General features: G+C 46.2%; 2 protein-coding genes across 2 annotated transcripts; both read left to right on the forward strand.

Annotated features, from left to right (window-relative positions):
• Positions 1-4,294: 4,294 nt before the first annotated feature.
• On the forward strand, positions 4,295-9,233 carry LOC115351060 (keratin, type II cytoskeletal 5-like). Its single transcript, XM_030037368.2, has 9 exons — positions 4,295-4,910; positions 5,941-6,155; positions 6,700-6,760; positions 6,957-7,052; positions 7,304-7,468; positions 7,688-7,813; positions 8,062-8,282; positions 8,567-8,598; positions 8,707-9,233. Exons 1-9 carry the CDS (start codon positions 4,407-4,409, stop codon positions 8,901-8,903), a joined length of 1,617 nt encoding a protein of 538 aa, XP_029893228.1. The 5' UTR covers positions 4,295-4,406; the 3' UTR covers positions 8,904-9,233.
• Positions 9,234-12,795: 3,562 nt separating this feature from the next.
• LOC115351059 (keratin, type II cytoskeletal 5-like) lies at positions 12,796-16,818 on the forward strand. Its single transcript, XM_030037367.2, has 9 exons — positions 12,796-13,347; positions 13,778-13,992; positions 14,309-14,369; positions 14,464-14,559; positions 14,834-14,998; positions 15,255-15,380; positions 15,772-15,992; positions 16,263-16,297; positions 16,403-16,818. The coding sequence occupies exons 1-9, from the start codon at positions 12,853-12,855 to the stop codon at positions 16,612-16,614; spliced, it is 1,626 nt and encodes a 541-aa protein (XP_029893227.1). The 5' UTR covers positions 12,796-12,852; the 3' UTR covers positions 16,615-16,818.
• Positions 16,819-17,536: the final 718 nt, after the last annotated feature.

Genomic DNA, 17,536 nt, shown 5'->3' on the forward strand with positions numbered 1-17,536 from the left:
CGGCTCCGAGAACAGCATTTTGCGGATCCGGTTTGTTTTAATACGGAGAAATTGAACTTCACACAAGTGCTATGGCTCTTTGCAAGGAAACGCGAACCAGGAGCAGCACTCGGTGCAGGATGGAGCCAAAAGACATGCCATGTGCAGGCACAGAGCTGATCTGAAATAACGGGACTTTCCAGCAACACTGCTTTCAGGGCTCGGTTTTCTTTATCGGGAGAAAAGACATACCCTGGGGCCATGAGAAAGGACAAGATGCTACAATCCTGCTGTGATAACCTTCAGTGTTGAAAGATCTTGCTTTCCACGTGGAGCTCGGTGGAGATCACAGCCCCAGCAGCCCTACTCAGGGATTAAAGATAAGCTCAGAAAGCATTACAACACAATTTGAGATATTTAGGTTTCTTCGGGTACCACCATCTAGATGCCAATGTTGCATGCAGAATAGGATAAAGGAGGTATCAGCTAATACCCACCTAAGGTCAGAGGCTTCTTCAAAATGCAACAAGCCACAGGGGGAAACGAGACCTCCCCGGTCTGTATACAGCACCTGTCAACAACAGCAATAATGAAGGCGAAGTTATTCCAAAACTCTGGGCTGCATCGGTGTCTCTGTGCTAGCCCAGAAAACAATTATCCGGAGAAAGCAGGTCACACCTACACTTCAAAGTCATCTAGTAGCTATAGCTGACTGGCCTCCAGATACTGCTGGGAACAGGCTCAAAGGACTGCAACACCCATCACGGGGCAACACCTATGGGAAAGCTTCTGAAGAGTTCATCCTAATTCATCCCTTCGGGAAATGAGATTCATGGACACTCGCCTCCTGCTCAGGAGGTCTCCCAGAGGTGCCCGTCCCCGCAGCACAGGGATGCTGTGAGTTGCATGGTCCCGCATGGAAAAAGCTCAGGGTGACCAACAGGACTTCATTAACTTGGTAAATAATAGTAAATTAGGGTCAAAATGAGTAGGGTTTGAATTTAGGTTAGCAGCCCAAGTTTAACCCAAAGGCTTTAATTTAAGCAATTAACCTAAATTACAGCCTTGACTTTACTGATAATTAAGCTGAGATTAGGTAGCACAGGTGAACCAACCCAAGTTAGTAAGACACGCTCTTATTTTACAAATACATGTATTTTTGCAAACAAAACACACAGAGGCACTCCTAAAAATTTCAGCCTTGTCTGAGAAAAGGCATCCATCATCAGGTGAAGGCTTCCAAGGCGGATGCTGGAGAGGAGCAGCGGTGCAGAGAGAGGGAGAGGAGGTGATGAAAAGCTGTTGGAGGTATCTCCTGTTCACTGGCTGGCAACACAGAAAATGGTTCACATTTCTCACTAAAGGGGCTGGAGTTGCCTTTATTGCCCTCATAGAGTCAGAACTCGCTTTTCTAATCTCAAAGGAGAGTTATTACCTTGATATCAGCATGATGCCAGAAACCAACTCAGCCAAGCCTTTACTCTCAAGTTTACAGCATGGTGTAAAGGGATCTCCTGCCTCTTGGTCTGGGACTTGCACCCGCTGCTGCTTGCCCCCACTGCTCAGCCCAGTAGGAAGAACTGAGGAGGGGAAGAAAAAGGCTTTGGAGCCTGCTCAACCTTGCAGATGGCCTCTGCCATGTCAGGGGGCTCTCACCTGGCGGGACCTGCCCAAACACAACTCCCTTTGTTTGATTAAGAGGAAAAACTACAGAGCAGCTTGAGTGAGCACAAGCATTATCCTCTGGTGGAGGAGAAAAAGTCCATATCAGAGCAAGCTATCTGCATCAGAGCAGCAAATTCATTACGTGCCTGGAGCTGCAGGGTGCACGGGAGACACTCCCCCAGGAGCTACCTGGAAACCCTGTGTTTCATCAACAGAGCAGGGTGGGGGCCCCCCTTGCCATCACCCCATACCCCAAACCTGTAGCTACAGCTCCTTGTGCTCACAGTTCTGCCTTTTGTAATTACCTCTCAAATTCCTTCCAGATGAGTGACAACCGCATCACCTCCACCCTAGTGCAAATGTGAAATGGAAAGAAATTAATTTCTTTTTACTTGGTTGGAGGAGCTGTATTATTACTATTATTAACAATGGACTCCAACGCAGTTGGCGTATTCTTTAGCCAAAAAAGACAAGTTTCATATGTAAAAGGAGCCTGAGGGAAAAAAGGAAAGTACTGACGCATCACGCTGTTAGTAACCAAGGGTGGGTTTCAGCCTGGCTAACTCGGCACACCCTGAGTCAGCTATCTGGTCTACCCACATAGTGTTGGTGAAGGTGGAAAGCCATCTTCAGGGGCCTCTCCATCCATCTACCTTAGGATGGAAGAATCTGCCATTTGGTGGTGATCTCCACTGAATACACAAGAATACAGAAAAGATTTCAGATAGTCAGAGTTACTTGAGATGGAAAATGGATAGCACCCGAGACAGCAATTCCCAAAGGAGACAGAGGCATTTAAGAAGGCTGGCAACCTGCATCTGTGTTTGAATATCTTGCTATCTAGGACTTGCATCTATATGAATCTAGCACGCTGTGTGTGCGGGAAATCAATCTCATGCATTCAAGTCATGACATCTGTCAATTGGTGGGCAAAACCCTAAGGCTGATCAATAATCCACTGCCTTTCGGATGCAGACCTGTTGGTTGTAATCCATTTACTTCCAGTTCCCATGGGTGCAAATGTGCAGACAGTCAGCCAATGACACAGCCCTGCTGGGTAAAAATTACAGGATTAAGCCCTTCCTTACAATAAAAGCTCAGTCTTGTAATAGACACCAAAATAAACTAAAAACTGCTATTTACTCCCCCTTTTTTTCAAAACTCAATTGCAAACACAATCCATCTGAAAGAAAGCAGCTGGGGAAACAACGGGCATGCAAAGTATTTCTGGGAGTTTCTTCTACCCAGGTACCTTGCAAGACATGGGCAGATCGAAGCACAACACCCCTCCACCATGGTGATTCCTCAATATTACCTTATTCCTCTACTGCAGCCAGCAGCTGCTCAGACTCGCAGACAACATGAGAGGAAGCTGTTCGGGGGGGATGCGTTTGCAAGTTCACCCTCTTGTATAAACAAATTATGTATGAATCATCTTTTCCTGAACAACTCGAAACACAGTGAGGGCCAGAAACACTTGCTGTCCCTCAAAATGAATTATTTTTTACATTTTTCTATTCGACTTGTTACTCAAACTGCCTGCCATGTAAATGCAAAGCAAAGGGCTGTGTTGGTACCTGAGGCTGAGAAAGGAAAGATCCAGGATGTCTTACTGTGTCCAGATTGCTGTGGATCTGGGCAGAGGGAATCCTGTAGAGCACTTTCCTAGTGGATTCAAGCAGGCAGGATCACACTTTTAGATGTGCAGTGCTGAAAGAGCTGAGTAAATCTTCGGGAAACTACGTCGTGTTTATAAACTGTGAGTTGGGAACAGCCCCAGAGCACTCCATTTCCATAGAGCCAGTGGATTCAAAGCAGTTCCCATTCCCACAATCTTTCCTCTTTTTTTTTTTTTTTTTTTTTTTTTTTTTTTGGTTTGTTTATTTGTTTCCTGCTAAAATACCAAACTCCAAATCTTCAGAGCCGAGGTACTACCACAACTATTTGTGATAGAGCTCAATGGCAGCTGTCAAAATCCACACATGAACAAAAGACCTTGTCAAAACATTTCATATTCATTCCTGTATTTTTTCAGTGACAGAAGAATAAGTCTGCAGAAGCAGGATTTTCAGAAGAGGTCAGCTCAGGGAGCTGAGCCTTTATAGGGATGGAAGCAAAACTATTTCTGCAGATATATTGTGGTGGCATAAAGGGGACCATGCAGGACATATCACAATACCCCAAGATTGAACAATTTTCTGCAAGGCTTGCTGTAAAATGCTGCTCTGCCTGACACAGAACCCTTTCCTAACACACAAGGGACTGTAACTTTTCAAAGCCCTGCTTGTGAACAGAAAAGGGGCAAAAGCAATCCCGAGGGATGAAGTTTTCAAATGAGAGAGGTGTTGAGTGACACGCGTTTTGAATGGTGTTTTCCTCCCTGTGCCCAACATGACTCTTTGCAACTTTCAAACGCTTTGATATGGCAAAGAGTCTGGCTGTCTACAAAGACGGCAGAAGGCGACAGTTATTCCCAAACAATACCACTGTTGCTCAGAACCTGGCTATATTATTTCAGAAGGGCGTGTGTGCGGAGTGAGTTCACTCTCCAGAATGCTGTTGGACATGCCAAGCCTAATTAATCAGAAAGATGATCCACCTCATCAAACCCATCCCAGTCTCATACATGCATAAAAGGGCTCTCCTGAGCCCGTGGAGAGCACAGGTTCATCTTTCTCCTTTCCCTCCTACTCCTTGCTCCAGGCCAGCACCTTTGCTCCTTTATTCTTGCTGTAGCATCCATCCCAATCCAAAAGCCAGCAATGTCTCGCCAGTCCACCGTGAGGATTCAGAGGGGAAGAAGTGGCTTCAGCGCTGCTTCGGCCATCGTCCCAAACACCTGCCGCACCAGCTTCAGTTCATGCTCTGTCACTCGGGTCGGAAACTGCAATGCTGGCAGCGGGTTTGCTAGGGTTGGTGGTGGCTTTGGAAGCAAAAGCCTCTACAATGTTGGTGGATGCAAGAGGATCTCTGTGGCTGGAAGGGGTGGTAGCTTCTATGGATCTGCAGGTTTTGGTGGTGGCTCTGGTAGCGTGTATGGTGGTGGCTTTGGCATGCCAGCTAACCTTGGCTATGGATATGGTGCCTTTGGTGGTGGCATGGGTGGTCCTGGATTCCCAGCTGGGGGCATCCACGAAGTCTCCGTCAACCAGAGCCTTCTGAAACCTCTCAACTTGGAGATTGACCCCAGCATCCAAAGGATCCGAAAGGAGGAGAAGGAACAAATCAAAACCCTCAATAACAAATTTGCCTCCTTCATCGACAAGGTGAGACACGAGCTTCCCTAAATATCTTGTCCTGATTTTTTTGATGGGGACTCTTTTCTTAGCTGCTTTGTGAGCACATAAGCTGATCAAGAAGGAATAGAAGTGAGGAATGAGACTGGAAGATGCCCAGTCCCCAGAAACTCCAGGGAATGGTACCTGCCACATGGTGGTTGCTATGAATTAATCATCCAGTATTTGAGGTCCTCCTCATTTGCTGCTTGACATCTCTTAGGCAGTGGAGAAAGGAGTCTCTAGAAGACAATCCCATCCTTCTGGAGATGTTGGGCTCTCTCCATTGTGCATTATAGGAGCCTTGATAACAGTTTTTTACATGGTTACAGTGAGATGCGAGCAACCCATCTAAAATGACCAAGAAAGGAATCACATGAATTGGCACTAGGGAGAAGTAAACTTCTCATTGCTTGAATTTCCTCAAAGGCATTTAAAGCTACCACTGCAACAGTACCAGCATGTCTGGACTGTTAGTTCAAAATCGTGAAATCTTATCTGACACTGTCTGTCTACTTCATTTCCTTGTTAACTGTATTAGATGCACAAGAGCATCTGCTTGATTTCTCCTCCGGTTGAGCAGCTTCTCTTTGGTTTCAAGGAAAATGCTACATTATTTTGGGTGCTTTGTGGGGTGGGGGAGCTATACTGAAGGGAAGGAGAAATGGCACTTTACTATTGTTTTCTTAATAAAAGTGCAAACCCTGTTTTGCTCCTTAACTGATTTTGCATGCACTTTTCACACAAAATGCATGCACCTTGTCTTGATTTAGCAAAGCAACAAAGGGGAAGCATGGTGCAAGAAAATAGGTAGTAATTCCAGAGTTTGTTTGCAATACTGAGCAGGGTCCCTGCAGTCAAATAGCAAATTCTTTCTTCTACTAGATGAAAATTTGGCTATGAAAACCAGCTGGAAAGAGTACTTCATCACCTCAGCCAGTACCGAGATCCCCCATTTGCAAGGAAAGCTCTCCATAATCTCTGCTCTTTCAAAACATCTTCAGGATATTTCTACTTGCAGGTCCGATTCCTTGAGCAACAAAATAAAGTGCTGGAAACCAAGTGGAGCCTGCTTCAGGAGCAGGGGATGAAAACAGTTAGGAACAACCTGGAGCCGCTTTTTGAGACTTACATCAACAACCTCAGGATGCAGCTGAACAGTTTGCTGAGCGACAAGGGAAGGCTGGAGGGAGAGCTCGTCAACACACAGTACCTGGTTGAGGATTTCAAGAAGAAGTAAGTCTATTGAGCTAGTGGTCTACTTACCTAGGTAGGTGCAGCCTTTCTCTATTCCACATCCTTAAGCCAACTGGGTGATCCAGGAGAGTCCGGGACACAGGAATTCCCGACAGTGAAGACTGTGACATTTTCTCAAGATAAACAGTAACGGAGTAACAGATCCAAATACACAAACATTTAGGGAATAATTTAGAATATGATCAAAGACTTATTAACTAAATTACCTACTGAGGAAAAAAAAAATTACATGGTAGGTCTGAGAGTTTCAGGACAGCATGCTTAATTTGCTTAAGACAGGCAGAAGGAGTATGACTAATGGCCAGAAAGAGGAAAAAAAGAATAGATTCTTTAAAATTTTTTTGATGTACTTGTTTTAACTAGTTCAGCCTAGGAACATGCTCATGGTCTCTTATTCAGATGCTCTGTAGGAGAAAAGAACATTGTATGCAAAATGCTCTTAAGGAAGTTCATTCCAGCAAACCAAAATCACCTCCCTCTGTTACTTGCCTAAACAAATGCTCCTTCTGCTTCCCTCCATTAGGTATGAAGATGAAATCAACAGGCGTACAGTTGCAGAGAATGAATTTGTGACACTCAAGAAGGTGAGAGAAAATTACAGAACACCATCTGATGACTATTTGTAGAGCTCTAATCACCTATTCATTCACAAATCCATCCATTCATATTCCAAAAGCTTTTTTTACGGTTTCTTCCCTGGACTGTTATTGCAGAGATATGCGTGTTCCTGACTTGCTGATAAGAGTTTAAGACACATTACCTAAATCTCTCATCCTCCAGGATGTAGATGCTGCCTATATGAACAAGGTGGAACTACAAGCCAAGGTAGATGCGCTGACTGAAGAAATTAACTTCCTGAGAGCCCTCTACGAAGCAGTGAGTACAACCACCTCCCAAGACATTTCAACCCTCAGTTAAGAGCTTCCCTTCCCTCCCTCCTTTCCTCTGAAAGCCTGTAATTTCTTCCCCCAGGAGATGCTAAATCCTTTACCTCTTTAGAGTTGTACCAACCGTCTTAGCTGTTTAGATAACAATCTGTAGCCTCTCCCAGGTCTGCACGCTCATCTGAAAGGATGAAAAGGCATCTCTCAAGTGAATTAGCTCACCTAATCCCGTGCACTTTGCAGGAGCTGTCTCAGATGCAGACCCAGATCTCCGACACCTCTGTTGTTCTCACCATGGACAACAACCGAAACCTGGACCTGGACAGCATCATCTCGGAGGTCAAAGCGCAGTATGAGGACATCGCCAACAGAAGCCGGGCTGAAGCAGAGTCCTGGTACCAAACCAAGGTGAAGAAACTGGGGGTTTCCGTGCTGTTATCTTCATGTCTTGTCTTGAACAGATAAAGTCTGACTCTTCCAACAAAACCTTCTCAAATATTGCATCTTGCACAGCAGCACTCCAGCTGCTAGTCTGGGCTCGAGGAGGCAGCCAATGCTTTCAGGCACCTGGGTTACTCCAAAAAGGATGGATTTTATCTTGACTGGTTGTTCCTCTCTCTGTGACAGTACGAAGAGCTGCAGGCTACAGCGGGCAGGCACGGGGACGACCTCCGTAACACCAAGCAGGAGATCTCTGAGCTCAACCGCCACGTCCAGCGGCTGCGGTCTGAAATTGACAACGTGAAGAAACAGGTAAAAAGCAGCAAACCCCACACTTTTAACCAATTTACACCCTGACTTGCAAGGGAGAGGAAGGAAAACATCAGAGGCAACCTAGGCAAGTTCTGCTCAGTTTGATCCTTTTTCTCTCAAAAAGAGAACTGTCACAAAAAATGATTAAGCTGATGGTGCTGGAATAAGACCTTGTGATTTCAGGGTAGATAAAGAACAAGTCTAGGTCTTGTATGGGGGAATTTGACTGGGGTTTTCTCTTCCGTAAGTGTGCAAATCTGAAAGCGGCCATCGCAGATGCTGAGGAGCGCGGGGAGATGGCCCTCAAGGATGCCAAAGCCAAACTGGCTGAGCTGGAAGATGCTCTGCAACAGGCCAAGGCCGACCTGGCCCGGCAGCTCCGCGAGTACCAGGAGCTCATGAACGTCAAGCTGGCCCTGGACATCGAGATCGCGACCTACAGGAAGCTGCTGGAGGGAGAGGAGTGCAGGTGGGTGGGAAACACAACCCTTCTAGTCCTGATGTTGGAGGAGCAAAGCAATGCAAGCACTGGAGATGCTCAGCATTTCTGAAATGCTGAACACGGCATTAGGGGGTGGGGAGGGGGGAAGATTGTCCTAGCTAATGGAAATAACATTGCAGGAAGCATCCCTGAAATATGCCTAGTTTTTATTTTTCTCCCCAAAGGTCTCTAGGAAATGTACCCTGTTTTTTTCCCCCCACTATCAACAGACTCCTTATCCTCTTACCTTTTTGTGTTCTGTCCCCTAACAGGCTGGCTGGAGATGGTGTCCCAGTGAATATCTGTAAGTCTCTAAAATATATGCAATTACCTGATTTAAGCATTAGTGTGTCTCTGCACCAAGAAGCCAATGCCTGGAGAAACTGAACACTTTTCCTTCTCCTTCTTGCAGCCGTGACCAGAACAACTGTGGGAACGGGATATGGAGGAGGAAGTAACCTCAGCATGGGAGGGGGAATCTGCAACATGGGGAACAGCTTCAGCTGTGGAAGTGGTCCTGGGGTTAGCAGCACCACCCTTGGAGGCGGCAGCAGCTCCAGCGTGAAGTTTGTCTCAACCTCCTCCTCCAGAAGAAGTTACAGAAGCTAAAAGTTTCCTTTCAGACGCTTTCACTCGCCAGAAAACACCTTAACACTGGTCCTTTACTAAAGCATAGTTGGTATCAACAGAATGAGGGCCACCTAAACCCTATGTCTTGTCGCACAGGAGCCTCACTTTAGGAACTCTCTCTCAGCTGTGTTGTCTAGCATGCATCGTGTAGGGCTCTGCTACTGAACATGAGTCCAACTCTTTTAAATTTGCAACTTGCTTGTTACAGCTCAGCATTTTTTGGCTGGATTTTGTATATAAAATGTGTCCCATGACTGTTTGTCTCTCTTCACTTTCTGGTGTTTGTCTAATAAAAATGCATATGTAATTTATTCTATTTTGTGGACCTTTTAATTAAAGACATGGAACAGCAAATGCAAATGCAGATAACAAGCACTTTTCCTAGGGCCCTGCCCAGTTAAAGGCTCAGATTTTTGCTCCTCATTCACATTTCCTGAATCTCTCCATTAGCAGCCAAAACACACAGGCACAGCGTAGCACCAAAGGGAGGTCTGCCGTTGATTTCCATGTTCTCCCCACCGTGCAAGTAAAACACCTGGAAGCTAAACACAGGGCACGCCACGGCAAGAGTCAGGCACAGGGGAGAAGGTCTAAGATTCATTTACTATGCAGCTTCCAGCCAATACAACATCCAGCAGCCTGGCTCCCAGGGGGTATGAAGGGCAGTGCCAAGTGTGTGATGTACCTGCATAAACTTCTAACAATAGGGAACTAATTACTAGGGGAGTAAGAGCAACCACCCAACTTGTTCAAGTATATCAGTCCATCTCAAAACCCCTTTTACTGTGAGCTGTCTCATCTAAGCGTAGGTGCCAGCAGTGCAAACATCTGCCTGAGCGGGTTGAAAGCACTCCCTTTCTGTTTGGAGCACTGGCCACACTGTTTTAGGGGTCTTGATGCTGATGTTCCCTCTCCTTTGACTATAAGCAGGTGGAGGATCTCGTCCATGTGCATTCACATGCTACATGTTGAATTAGATATCACTTATCCAATAGCTATAAAAAATATCCAAGAATGGGATACCTGTTGGAAAGTGAAAGTCTTCAAGATCCAATGTTTCTTCACTTTCCTAGAATACATTGGAGACAAGATCTTGTTTTGAGAAGGTGGAGAAAAACCAGAAGAGCTGTAGCAATTTTAGATGTGGTTCTGACTAATCGGGAGAAATTAATTGAGAAGTAAAAGCAGAGTATCATCTGGCTGAAAGCTAGAGAGTGACAGATCTCATTGCTGGAAGATCAGTTGAACAAATAGATGTGATTAGAAAAAAAGTCCCAACCCTCGCCCCATATATATTAATAAGATCAAGTAACGGGCAGAGAAGCACTCTTAGGAAAATACCCAAAGATGGGCAAATAGAGGGGAATTGGCAGTGCCTCAATAATAGACTGTATTTGGGTTTTTCTTTGAGACCAGCAGTTTCCCATAATTTTCTAGGATGCTCTGAACAATGCGTGTTCCTCTCTGTATCCCTCAGGAAAACTTCCCCAAAACTTGTGGGCTTGCTTATTGGTCTGCTGCAGCTCTCCACTCCTGCTCCACCACCTCTCCCTGCTGAATACTCACAACAACTTCCTGGGAATGAGCAATATCCTCACTCAGAACAGTAGCCTGGGCAAGGTTAAGTAACGGTCTTCCTCATTGCTGCCCAAACACACTCTGTAACCAAAGAGGATATAATGTATATAGCCAAGAGGCACGTCAGATGGATGCCACCCGTTGCATCAACCCCTGGGTCATAACACAGAGATTACAAAGCCCTTCATCGAGCATGGGAAAGGCTGGGGACACAATATTTGTTCTCCCAGGGCACCCCTCTTTAAGCAAGATACAAAAAACCACCCCGGGAAAGGTTCGCATCTCTGGATACATGACCAATGTACAGCTGTCCTTGCTCCAGTGCAGGGCTCTGGTCACCATGTAGGTAACCTTCTGCATCCAGTCCTGCTGGACAAGTTAAACAGATGTAGCAATGACCTGGGGCTTATATTTCAGTGGGAGAGGACAGCCCTCATTAATTCCAGCACAGCCCAGATTAAAACCTTAGTCATAATGAAATGAATGGTGCTTGCACTCAGGGGCTTGAATTTGCAATGCATGGAGGGAACTGATTGCTAATTGCTACCCATAACATTTTTACAGAGTTCTTTAGGACAGTCGGTAGCTTAGTCACAGAAGCTCCGCTCTCTTAAAAACTGCTGCTTGTTATAACACACAGTAGCTGAAACACTCCCAGAACAGTTATTTTAGCTTTGTTCCAGGGTGTGTAATGGGAACATTAGAAGAATAGAGAGGAAAATAGAAAAAAAAAAAAAAAAAAAAAAGCATGGCTGAAAGGCAAAAAGAGATGAGAGGCACCTGCAAATTACCCTCCTGCGACCTTCTGGTCGAACTCACTTGACTGCCCAGCCTCCACATGTGAAATGGCAAGCATAAGGGCGCACTTGAAAGATGCATCTGCGAACACTTGCTCCATACCCCAGTGTTTGCACGTGTCTTTTTAATGGCTGGGGAAAGCTACGACTTCCCAACAACGCTCTGCAGGTGGGCTGCTACCTCCTCTGATGAGTAGGTGTTCAGCTTGGGCATGGGCATCCACAAGAGAGACATACCTTGGCAAACCCAAAGGGCTGCAGGGTCCGAGAGAAGCGTATCCATCCCTGGGCATCCAGACAAGACACTGGGAGTGACTTTCGAGCATCTTGCTTGCTCTAGGATAAATGCCCATCCGTACAGTGCTACCACACTGCATGCACAGGGCGAGTCAAGACACCATGCGTCTTTCACCAGAGAAATGCACTGTTTGACTTTTCCTGGGTACTATGTGGAATAAGAGTAAAGGGAGTTGTCTGTGAACAATGTCATAAGTCCGGATCCCAAGCACTGAATTTCCTTGTGAGTAAGAGATATCAGAGAGGGAAGACAACAGACATGGGGAAGGCAGCCTGGGAAGAGGCTTCACACTGTGTAGAGACAAGGTCAGCCCATGAGTCAGGAAACAGCCCAAAAATCTGTGAAGGTGAAGCCCTGAGAAATCGCCAACTCAGGTTTTGTGTCATCACAGACAATGGTTAACTCCCTCCCAGGTCATATTCTGATATTTCATCATTTGTTGTCAGTCTGAATCAGGATGAAACATAGATGCTTTTCACAGAAAGAAAAGGTCTGAAAATACCATTCATAAAATTACCTTCCATGTCCTTCCCACTCCCCAGGTGGTTTTTGACAGCTGATCATCTGAGACTTCCACTAATGCCCCATCACCACCCTGGCTTTCCCTCCATCACCTTTTTCTCCCTCCTGTATCAGTTCTGGTTTAAATTACTCTTGTTTGGGCATGAGAACAAGAGTCCAGAATTTCTGACAAGTTGGGGCCTGAGGTGCTGATACCCCGCTGGGGTTTACTCAAAACCACAGCAGGAGGAAAACACAGACCCGCAATAACAGATTTCTCAGACCTTGGACCACTACACCGTGAAATAATGTGCCTTTACGCAACAGAGGGATTGATTCATCCATGAAATAGAGATGAGCGAGCGCTTGCCCAACATGGGGAACCATCTACTGCAGAGGTGAAAGGAGGGAGTGGGAAAGGCATGGCTGCGAACAAGAGTTGAGCAGGCAGTATTTAGTGTTTTCTCAGATATTTCGACAGCCAGATCACACACACAAAAAATGCAACTCCTGCACTTTGCGAGTGCTTCATAGTTGCTTGTGCTCATGGTGAACTCACCATCCGCTTTGCTGCTGGGTGTGCCGAGCCCAGTTAATCAGTAAGATGAGTACCACGCCAGACCCATCCCCAGCTAGTAAGGGTATAAAAGGGCCAGTCCCAGCCTGGGGGAGCACAACTTCACTTTCCTGCCTCCATCCACTTCCTCGCTGCTTTATTCTTTCTATCTCTCTCACCCTGCTCACATCAGCTGCCATGTCTCGCCAGTGCGCTGCAAGGAACCAGAGCAAAGCTGGCTTCAGTGCTGCTTCTGCCTTCATCCCAAATGCCAGCAGCACCAGCTTCTGCTTGCGTTCTGCATCCCAAGGTGGAAACTGCACTACCGCCACTGGGTATGGAAGATTTGCTGGAGGTTTTGGAAGCAGGAGCCTCTACAGTCTTGGTGGATGCAAGAGGATCTCCATAGCTGGAAGAGGTGGTGACTTCTACGGACCTGCAGGTTTTGGTGCTGGCACTGGGATCTCCTGTGGTTTTGGTGGTGCAGTTGGTGGTGCCTTCGGGTTTGGAGGTGGCATGGGTGGCCCTGGATTCCCTGCTATCCCAGCTGGGGGCATCCATGAAGTCTCAGTCAACCAGAGCCTTCTGAAACCTCTCAACCTGGAGATTGACCCCAACATCCAGAGTATCCGTAAGGATGAGAAGGATCAGATTCAAACCCTCAATAATAAATTTGCCTCCTTCATCGACAAGGTGAGACATAAGATTTCTTGGTTATGCTGTGTTGATTCTTCAGTGGGGAAGCATAAACAAGGGCAAGTTATACCTTTATTAACAATTTTGCTGCTCTTGTAGTGCCATTTCTAACATCAGCAGCCTGGGAATAAAGCCTGAGGGGTTCCAGCTTTGAGACCATTCATCCCTTTCATTAATGCTGAGATGAGACCAGCCATCAGGGGGAAAATGGTGATATAGGATGTAAGGAAGCAGAGTTTGCAAAGAGAGCAGGAATGTTAACATCAGATGCGCAATGCTTGCTTGCTTGTCTAAATTGTCAGCTGTTCCCCGAGGGCTGAGAGCTCCCACCTTTCAGCAAGCGAATCCTTGCGGGATTGTACCTTGCCTCTCTAAGGAAAACCATCCTAAAATCACTGTTTCTGAAACATCTCCTTGCTCTATCCAGGTCCGATTCCTTGAACAACAGAACAAGGTCCTGGAGACCAAGTGGGCCCTTCTGCAAGAACAGGGGAACAAAACAGTCAGAAACAACATTGAGCCCCTCTTTGAGACCTACATCAACAACCTCAGGAGACAGCTGAACAGCTTGCTGACAGACAAGGAGAACTTGGGAGGGGAGCTGAACAAGGTGCAAAGCCTTGCTGAGGACTTCAAGAACAAGTAAGCCTATCCATCTGTGGTCTGCCTGGAGAGCAGGGGGGGCTGCGACAGATGCCAGCTCTCTGATGCATCTGTGCAATCAAACAAGGAAAGAAGGCCTTTTTGCTGATATAATCTTGCAAGTAAGGCCCAGGTTAAGTTTAATATGAGACATATTCAGCCTCAATTCCCCATGGCTGAAAGTCACAGGCAGAAAATTATAGGTCTAAGAGACCAAGGTACAAAAGTGTACACACACAAAAAAAAGTGGCTGGTCCTGAAAATATGAAATCACTTTTGCACAATCCTAGACCAACCCTCCATTTCAATCCCGCAGATACGAAGAGGAGATCAACAAGCACACAGCTGTCGAGAATGAATTTGTGATCCTGAAGAAGGTAGGTGCAGGAGCATAGCAAGAAACACATTCTCCAGCTTTTCCTATGCTTCTCCAAAAAACACTTCATTTTTGTGATGTGTTTCCTCTTCCAGGAGGTAGACGCTGCCTACATGAACAAGACAGAGCTGCAAGCCAGGCTGGACTCCCTTATGGAGGAGATAGATTTCCTCAGAGCCCTCTATGAAGCCGTAAGCACCAGCATTTACATCCTTCTCCCAGTTTCCTATGTCCTTGCCTTCCTTTCCCACTTCAGAGGCTCAGGACTGTTTATTTTCCACTCTGTTGCACTAAATAATTCAATGCTTTTTCAATTTCACCTGCTGTCTTAATCCTGCCTGAAACCGTCTTGGAAAAATCACTTTGCCCACCCAGGTCTACCCTCTAACCTGGGGGGTTTCCTTTCTCTGAGCAACATTCGTGTCTCACACCTGCGACTCACCGAAACACCCGCTGCTTTTGCAGGAACTGTCTCAGATGCAGACCCAGATCTCCGACACCTCTGTCATCCTGACCATGGACAACAACCGCAGCCTGGACATGGACAGCATCATTGCAGAGGTCAAAGCGCAGTACGAGGACATTGCTAACCGGAGCCGGGCGGAGGCTGAGTCTTGGTACCAGTCCAGGGTGAGTGCCTAGGAAGGCTTCTGCAATAGGAAAACCAAACTCCCTCCCCCAAATCCCCTCGGGGAGGAGTGTCCCACTGTGATTTTTATAACACAGGATGTCTTCAGATTTAATAATCCTATAAAGTTTGGAAGTGCTAATTTGGGACTGAGAACATACACGTACTTTGGAGTGCAAACACCCACATACCCACACTCTGCTTGGCTCTAAACCCAATACATTTTACCTTGGCTGGTTGTTCCCCTCTATCTGACAGTATGAAGAACTGCAGGCTACAGCAGGCAGGCACGGGGACGACCTCCGTAACACCAAGCAGGAGATCTCTGAGCTCAACCGTCACGTCCAGCGGCTGCGGTCTGAAATAGACAGCGTGAAGAAACAGGTAAAGGGCAGCATAAATGCATAAGACTTAACTCTTGCTGTGGTCTAACCTCTTGGTTGTCCAGCGAACTCCAGGGAATACAAATAGATGCATCTCTGTGAGTTCTGCTGGATCAGGAATGAATACGACAGCATTTATCTCAGTGCAGTAACATCACTAAGAGTAACTTAATACAATATTAGTAAACCTAAGATGTTAAGAGGTGTGGAGTTAGATTAAATCCAGGTCGTGACCTGGCTCAGAACATGGGTCAATTCAATGATCATTAAGATCACACCTGTAGATGTTAACACAAAGTCGTCTGCATCTAGACCTGGCATCATGACCGCAGGGTACAAAGAACTGGTCTATACTCTAGAGAAGGAATGCAACCACTGTTTTTCCTCCACAGTGCGCCAGTTTGCAGACAGCCATTGCGGATGCTGAGCAGCGTGGGGAGATGGCCGTCAAGGATGCCAGGACAAAACTGGCTGAGCTGGAAGCAGCTCTCCAGAAGGCCAAGACAGACCTTGCCCGGCAGCTCCGTGAGTACCAGGAGCTCATGAATGTCAAGCTGGCCCTGGACATTGAGATTGCGACCTATAGGAAGCTGCTGGAGGGTGAGGAGTGCAGGTGCGTCCAATTTTATATCCCAATTTCCAGAGGTGCAATAGAGTCGCAGACCCTTGTCAGGTTTAGACTTCACACATTCAGAAGACCTGAAATCTGTTTAAAGGCAAGCAATTGCCCATGAAGATGAGCTATTTGCGAAGATGGTAGCCTTTCATGCAAACTTTCCAACTTCTACCAAATATATTCCAAGGAAATTCTCCTCCCTTTTCAACCAGCTCCTGTTCATGGGTTCCTCTTGAATTCTTACTGGCTCATTTTGCTCCCTAACAGGCTCTCTGGAGAAGGTGCTGGTGCAGTCAATATCTGTAAGTAACTTTTAAAGATAGTTTGGCAACTTTTACACTTGTCTCCCTGCCGCTTAGAGCCCGCTGTTTGTGGATACCTCTAAAGAGGGTGTTTTCCTCTTGCAGCCGTGACCAGAACCGCCGTAGGAACAGGATATGGAAGTGGAAACTGTCTCAGCTTTGGAGGCAGCAGCGGTGTTGGAGGTGGGGTCTGTGCTGGAGGAATGGGCTTCAGCTCTGGAAGCGGACAAGGCACAGCCGGGTCATGCATGGTTGGTGGAAGCAGTTCCAGCACGAAGTATGTCTCCAGCACCTCTTCAACCAAGAGATGCTATTAAAGTCAGACATCAGCACTGTTAGCTAGCGTGTGCCAAGTTTCCTCTCGTATTGTGTACAATCCTGACCCTTTTACTTGCAAAAGATTTGGAAGTCAAAGCTATCTGTCTTTATTTATATAAAACATGCCATGCTCCTGTTTGTTCTTTGACTCTCTGAAATCCCCATTTCCCAGTGTTTGTCTAATAAAAGGCACATGGAATTAATTCTGTCGCATCCTCTTTTGAAGACCAATTACTTTATAGGACTTTGGAGAAGACAGTGCTTGACATAGCAGAGCAGAGTTGAAGGTAAACAAAAGTCACACACACAAGACTTCAGACCTTTCCTTCCTCTGCACTCAGTACAACTCCACGGACACCTCTGATATCCAACAGGAACAGAGCAGCTGGATGTTCCATTCCCATTTGTGTGAGCAAAGTTTTGTAGCATCAGTATCTTCCACAGGATGGGGAAATATCTACTGTTCCTACTAGGCACTAGAGAAAACATCCTTCTATCTTAATTTCTACATTACGGCATCTCAGCATTTTCATCCCACCTTGATCATGCCAAAACCCCTGTAATCTTTCAAGGTTTTATGTGATGAGTCATGTAGGGATATAAATCTAGTTTTTCCCAAGAAAGCAAGTACTTCAGCTCATGCTGTTCTGTACATGCACTAGCTGCAGGGGCTAATAAAATGCCGTCACTGCCATTACCATAATTAGAAAAGACCCATTAAACCCCCAAACTCACCCACTTTGGGAAAAATAACGTCCCCACACATAGGCTGTGAGATAGTTAAAGACCCTGAGGGTAAGGAAGGTTTGGTTCCCCTTCTCTGATCTCCTGAACAGCGGTAAGGAGAGACAAACTACAAAGCACCAAATGGGCTGAGATTACTGCAGCAGATTGTGCTGGTTCAGTCTCTGACAAAACACT

The sequence above is a fragment of the Aquila chrysaetos genome, chromosome 15 (genome assembly GCF_900496995.4).
Source record: "Aquila chrysaetos chrysaetos chromosome 15, bAquChr1.4, whole genome shotgun sequence".
In the NCBI taxonomy this organism is placed as follows: Eukaryota; Metazoa; Chordata; class Aves; order Accipitriformes; family Accipitridae; genus Aquila; species Aquila chrysaetos.

Coding starts and splice junctions, on each gene's coding strand:
- LOC115351059 (XM_030037367.2), top strand. CDS start 12,853: ATGTCTCGCCAGTGCGCTGCAAGGAACCAGAGCAAAGCTGGCTTCAGT. Junction 14,999..15,254: donor AGTCTTGGTACCAGTCCAGG/GTGAGTGCCTAG, acceptor TCTATCTGACAG/TATGAAGAACTGCAGGCTAC. Junction 15,993..16,262: donor CTGGAGGGTGAGGAGTGCAG/GTGCGTCCAATT, acceptor GCTCCCTAACAG/GCTCTCTGGAGAAGGTGCTG.
- LOC115351060 (XM_030037368.2), top strand. CDS start 4,407: ATGTCTCGCCAGTCCACCGTGAGGATTCAGAGGGGAAGAAGTGGCTTC. Junction 4,911..5,940: donor TTGCCTCCTTCATCGACAAG/GTGAGACACGAG, acceptor TTCTACTTGCAG/GTCCGATTCCTTGAGCAACA. Junction 7,053..7,303: donor TGAGAGCCCTCTACGAAGCA/GTGAGTACAACC, acceptor TGCACTTTGCAG/GAGCTGTCTCAGATGCAGAC.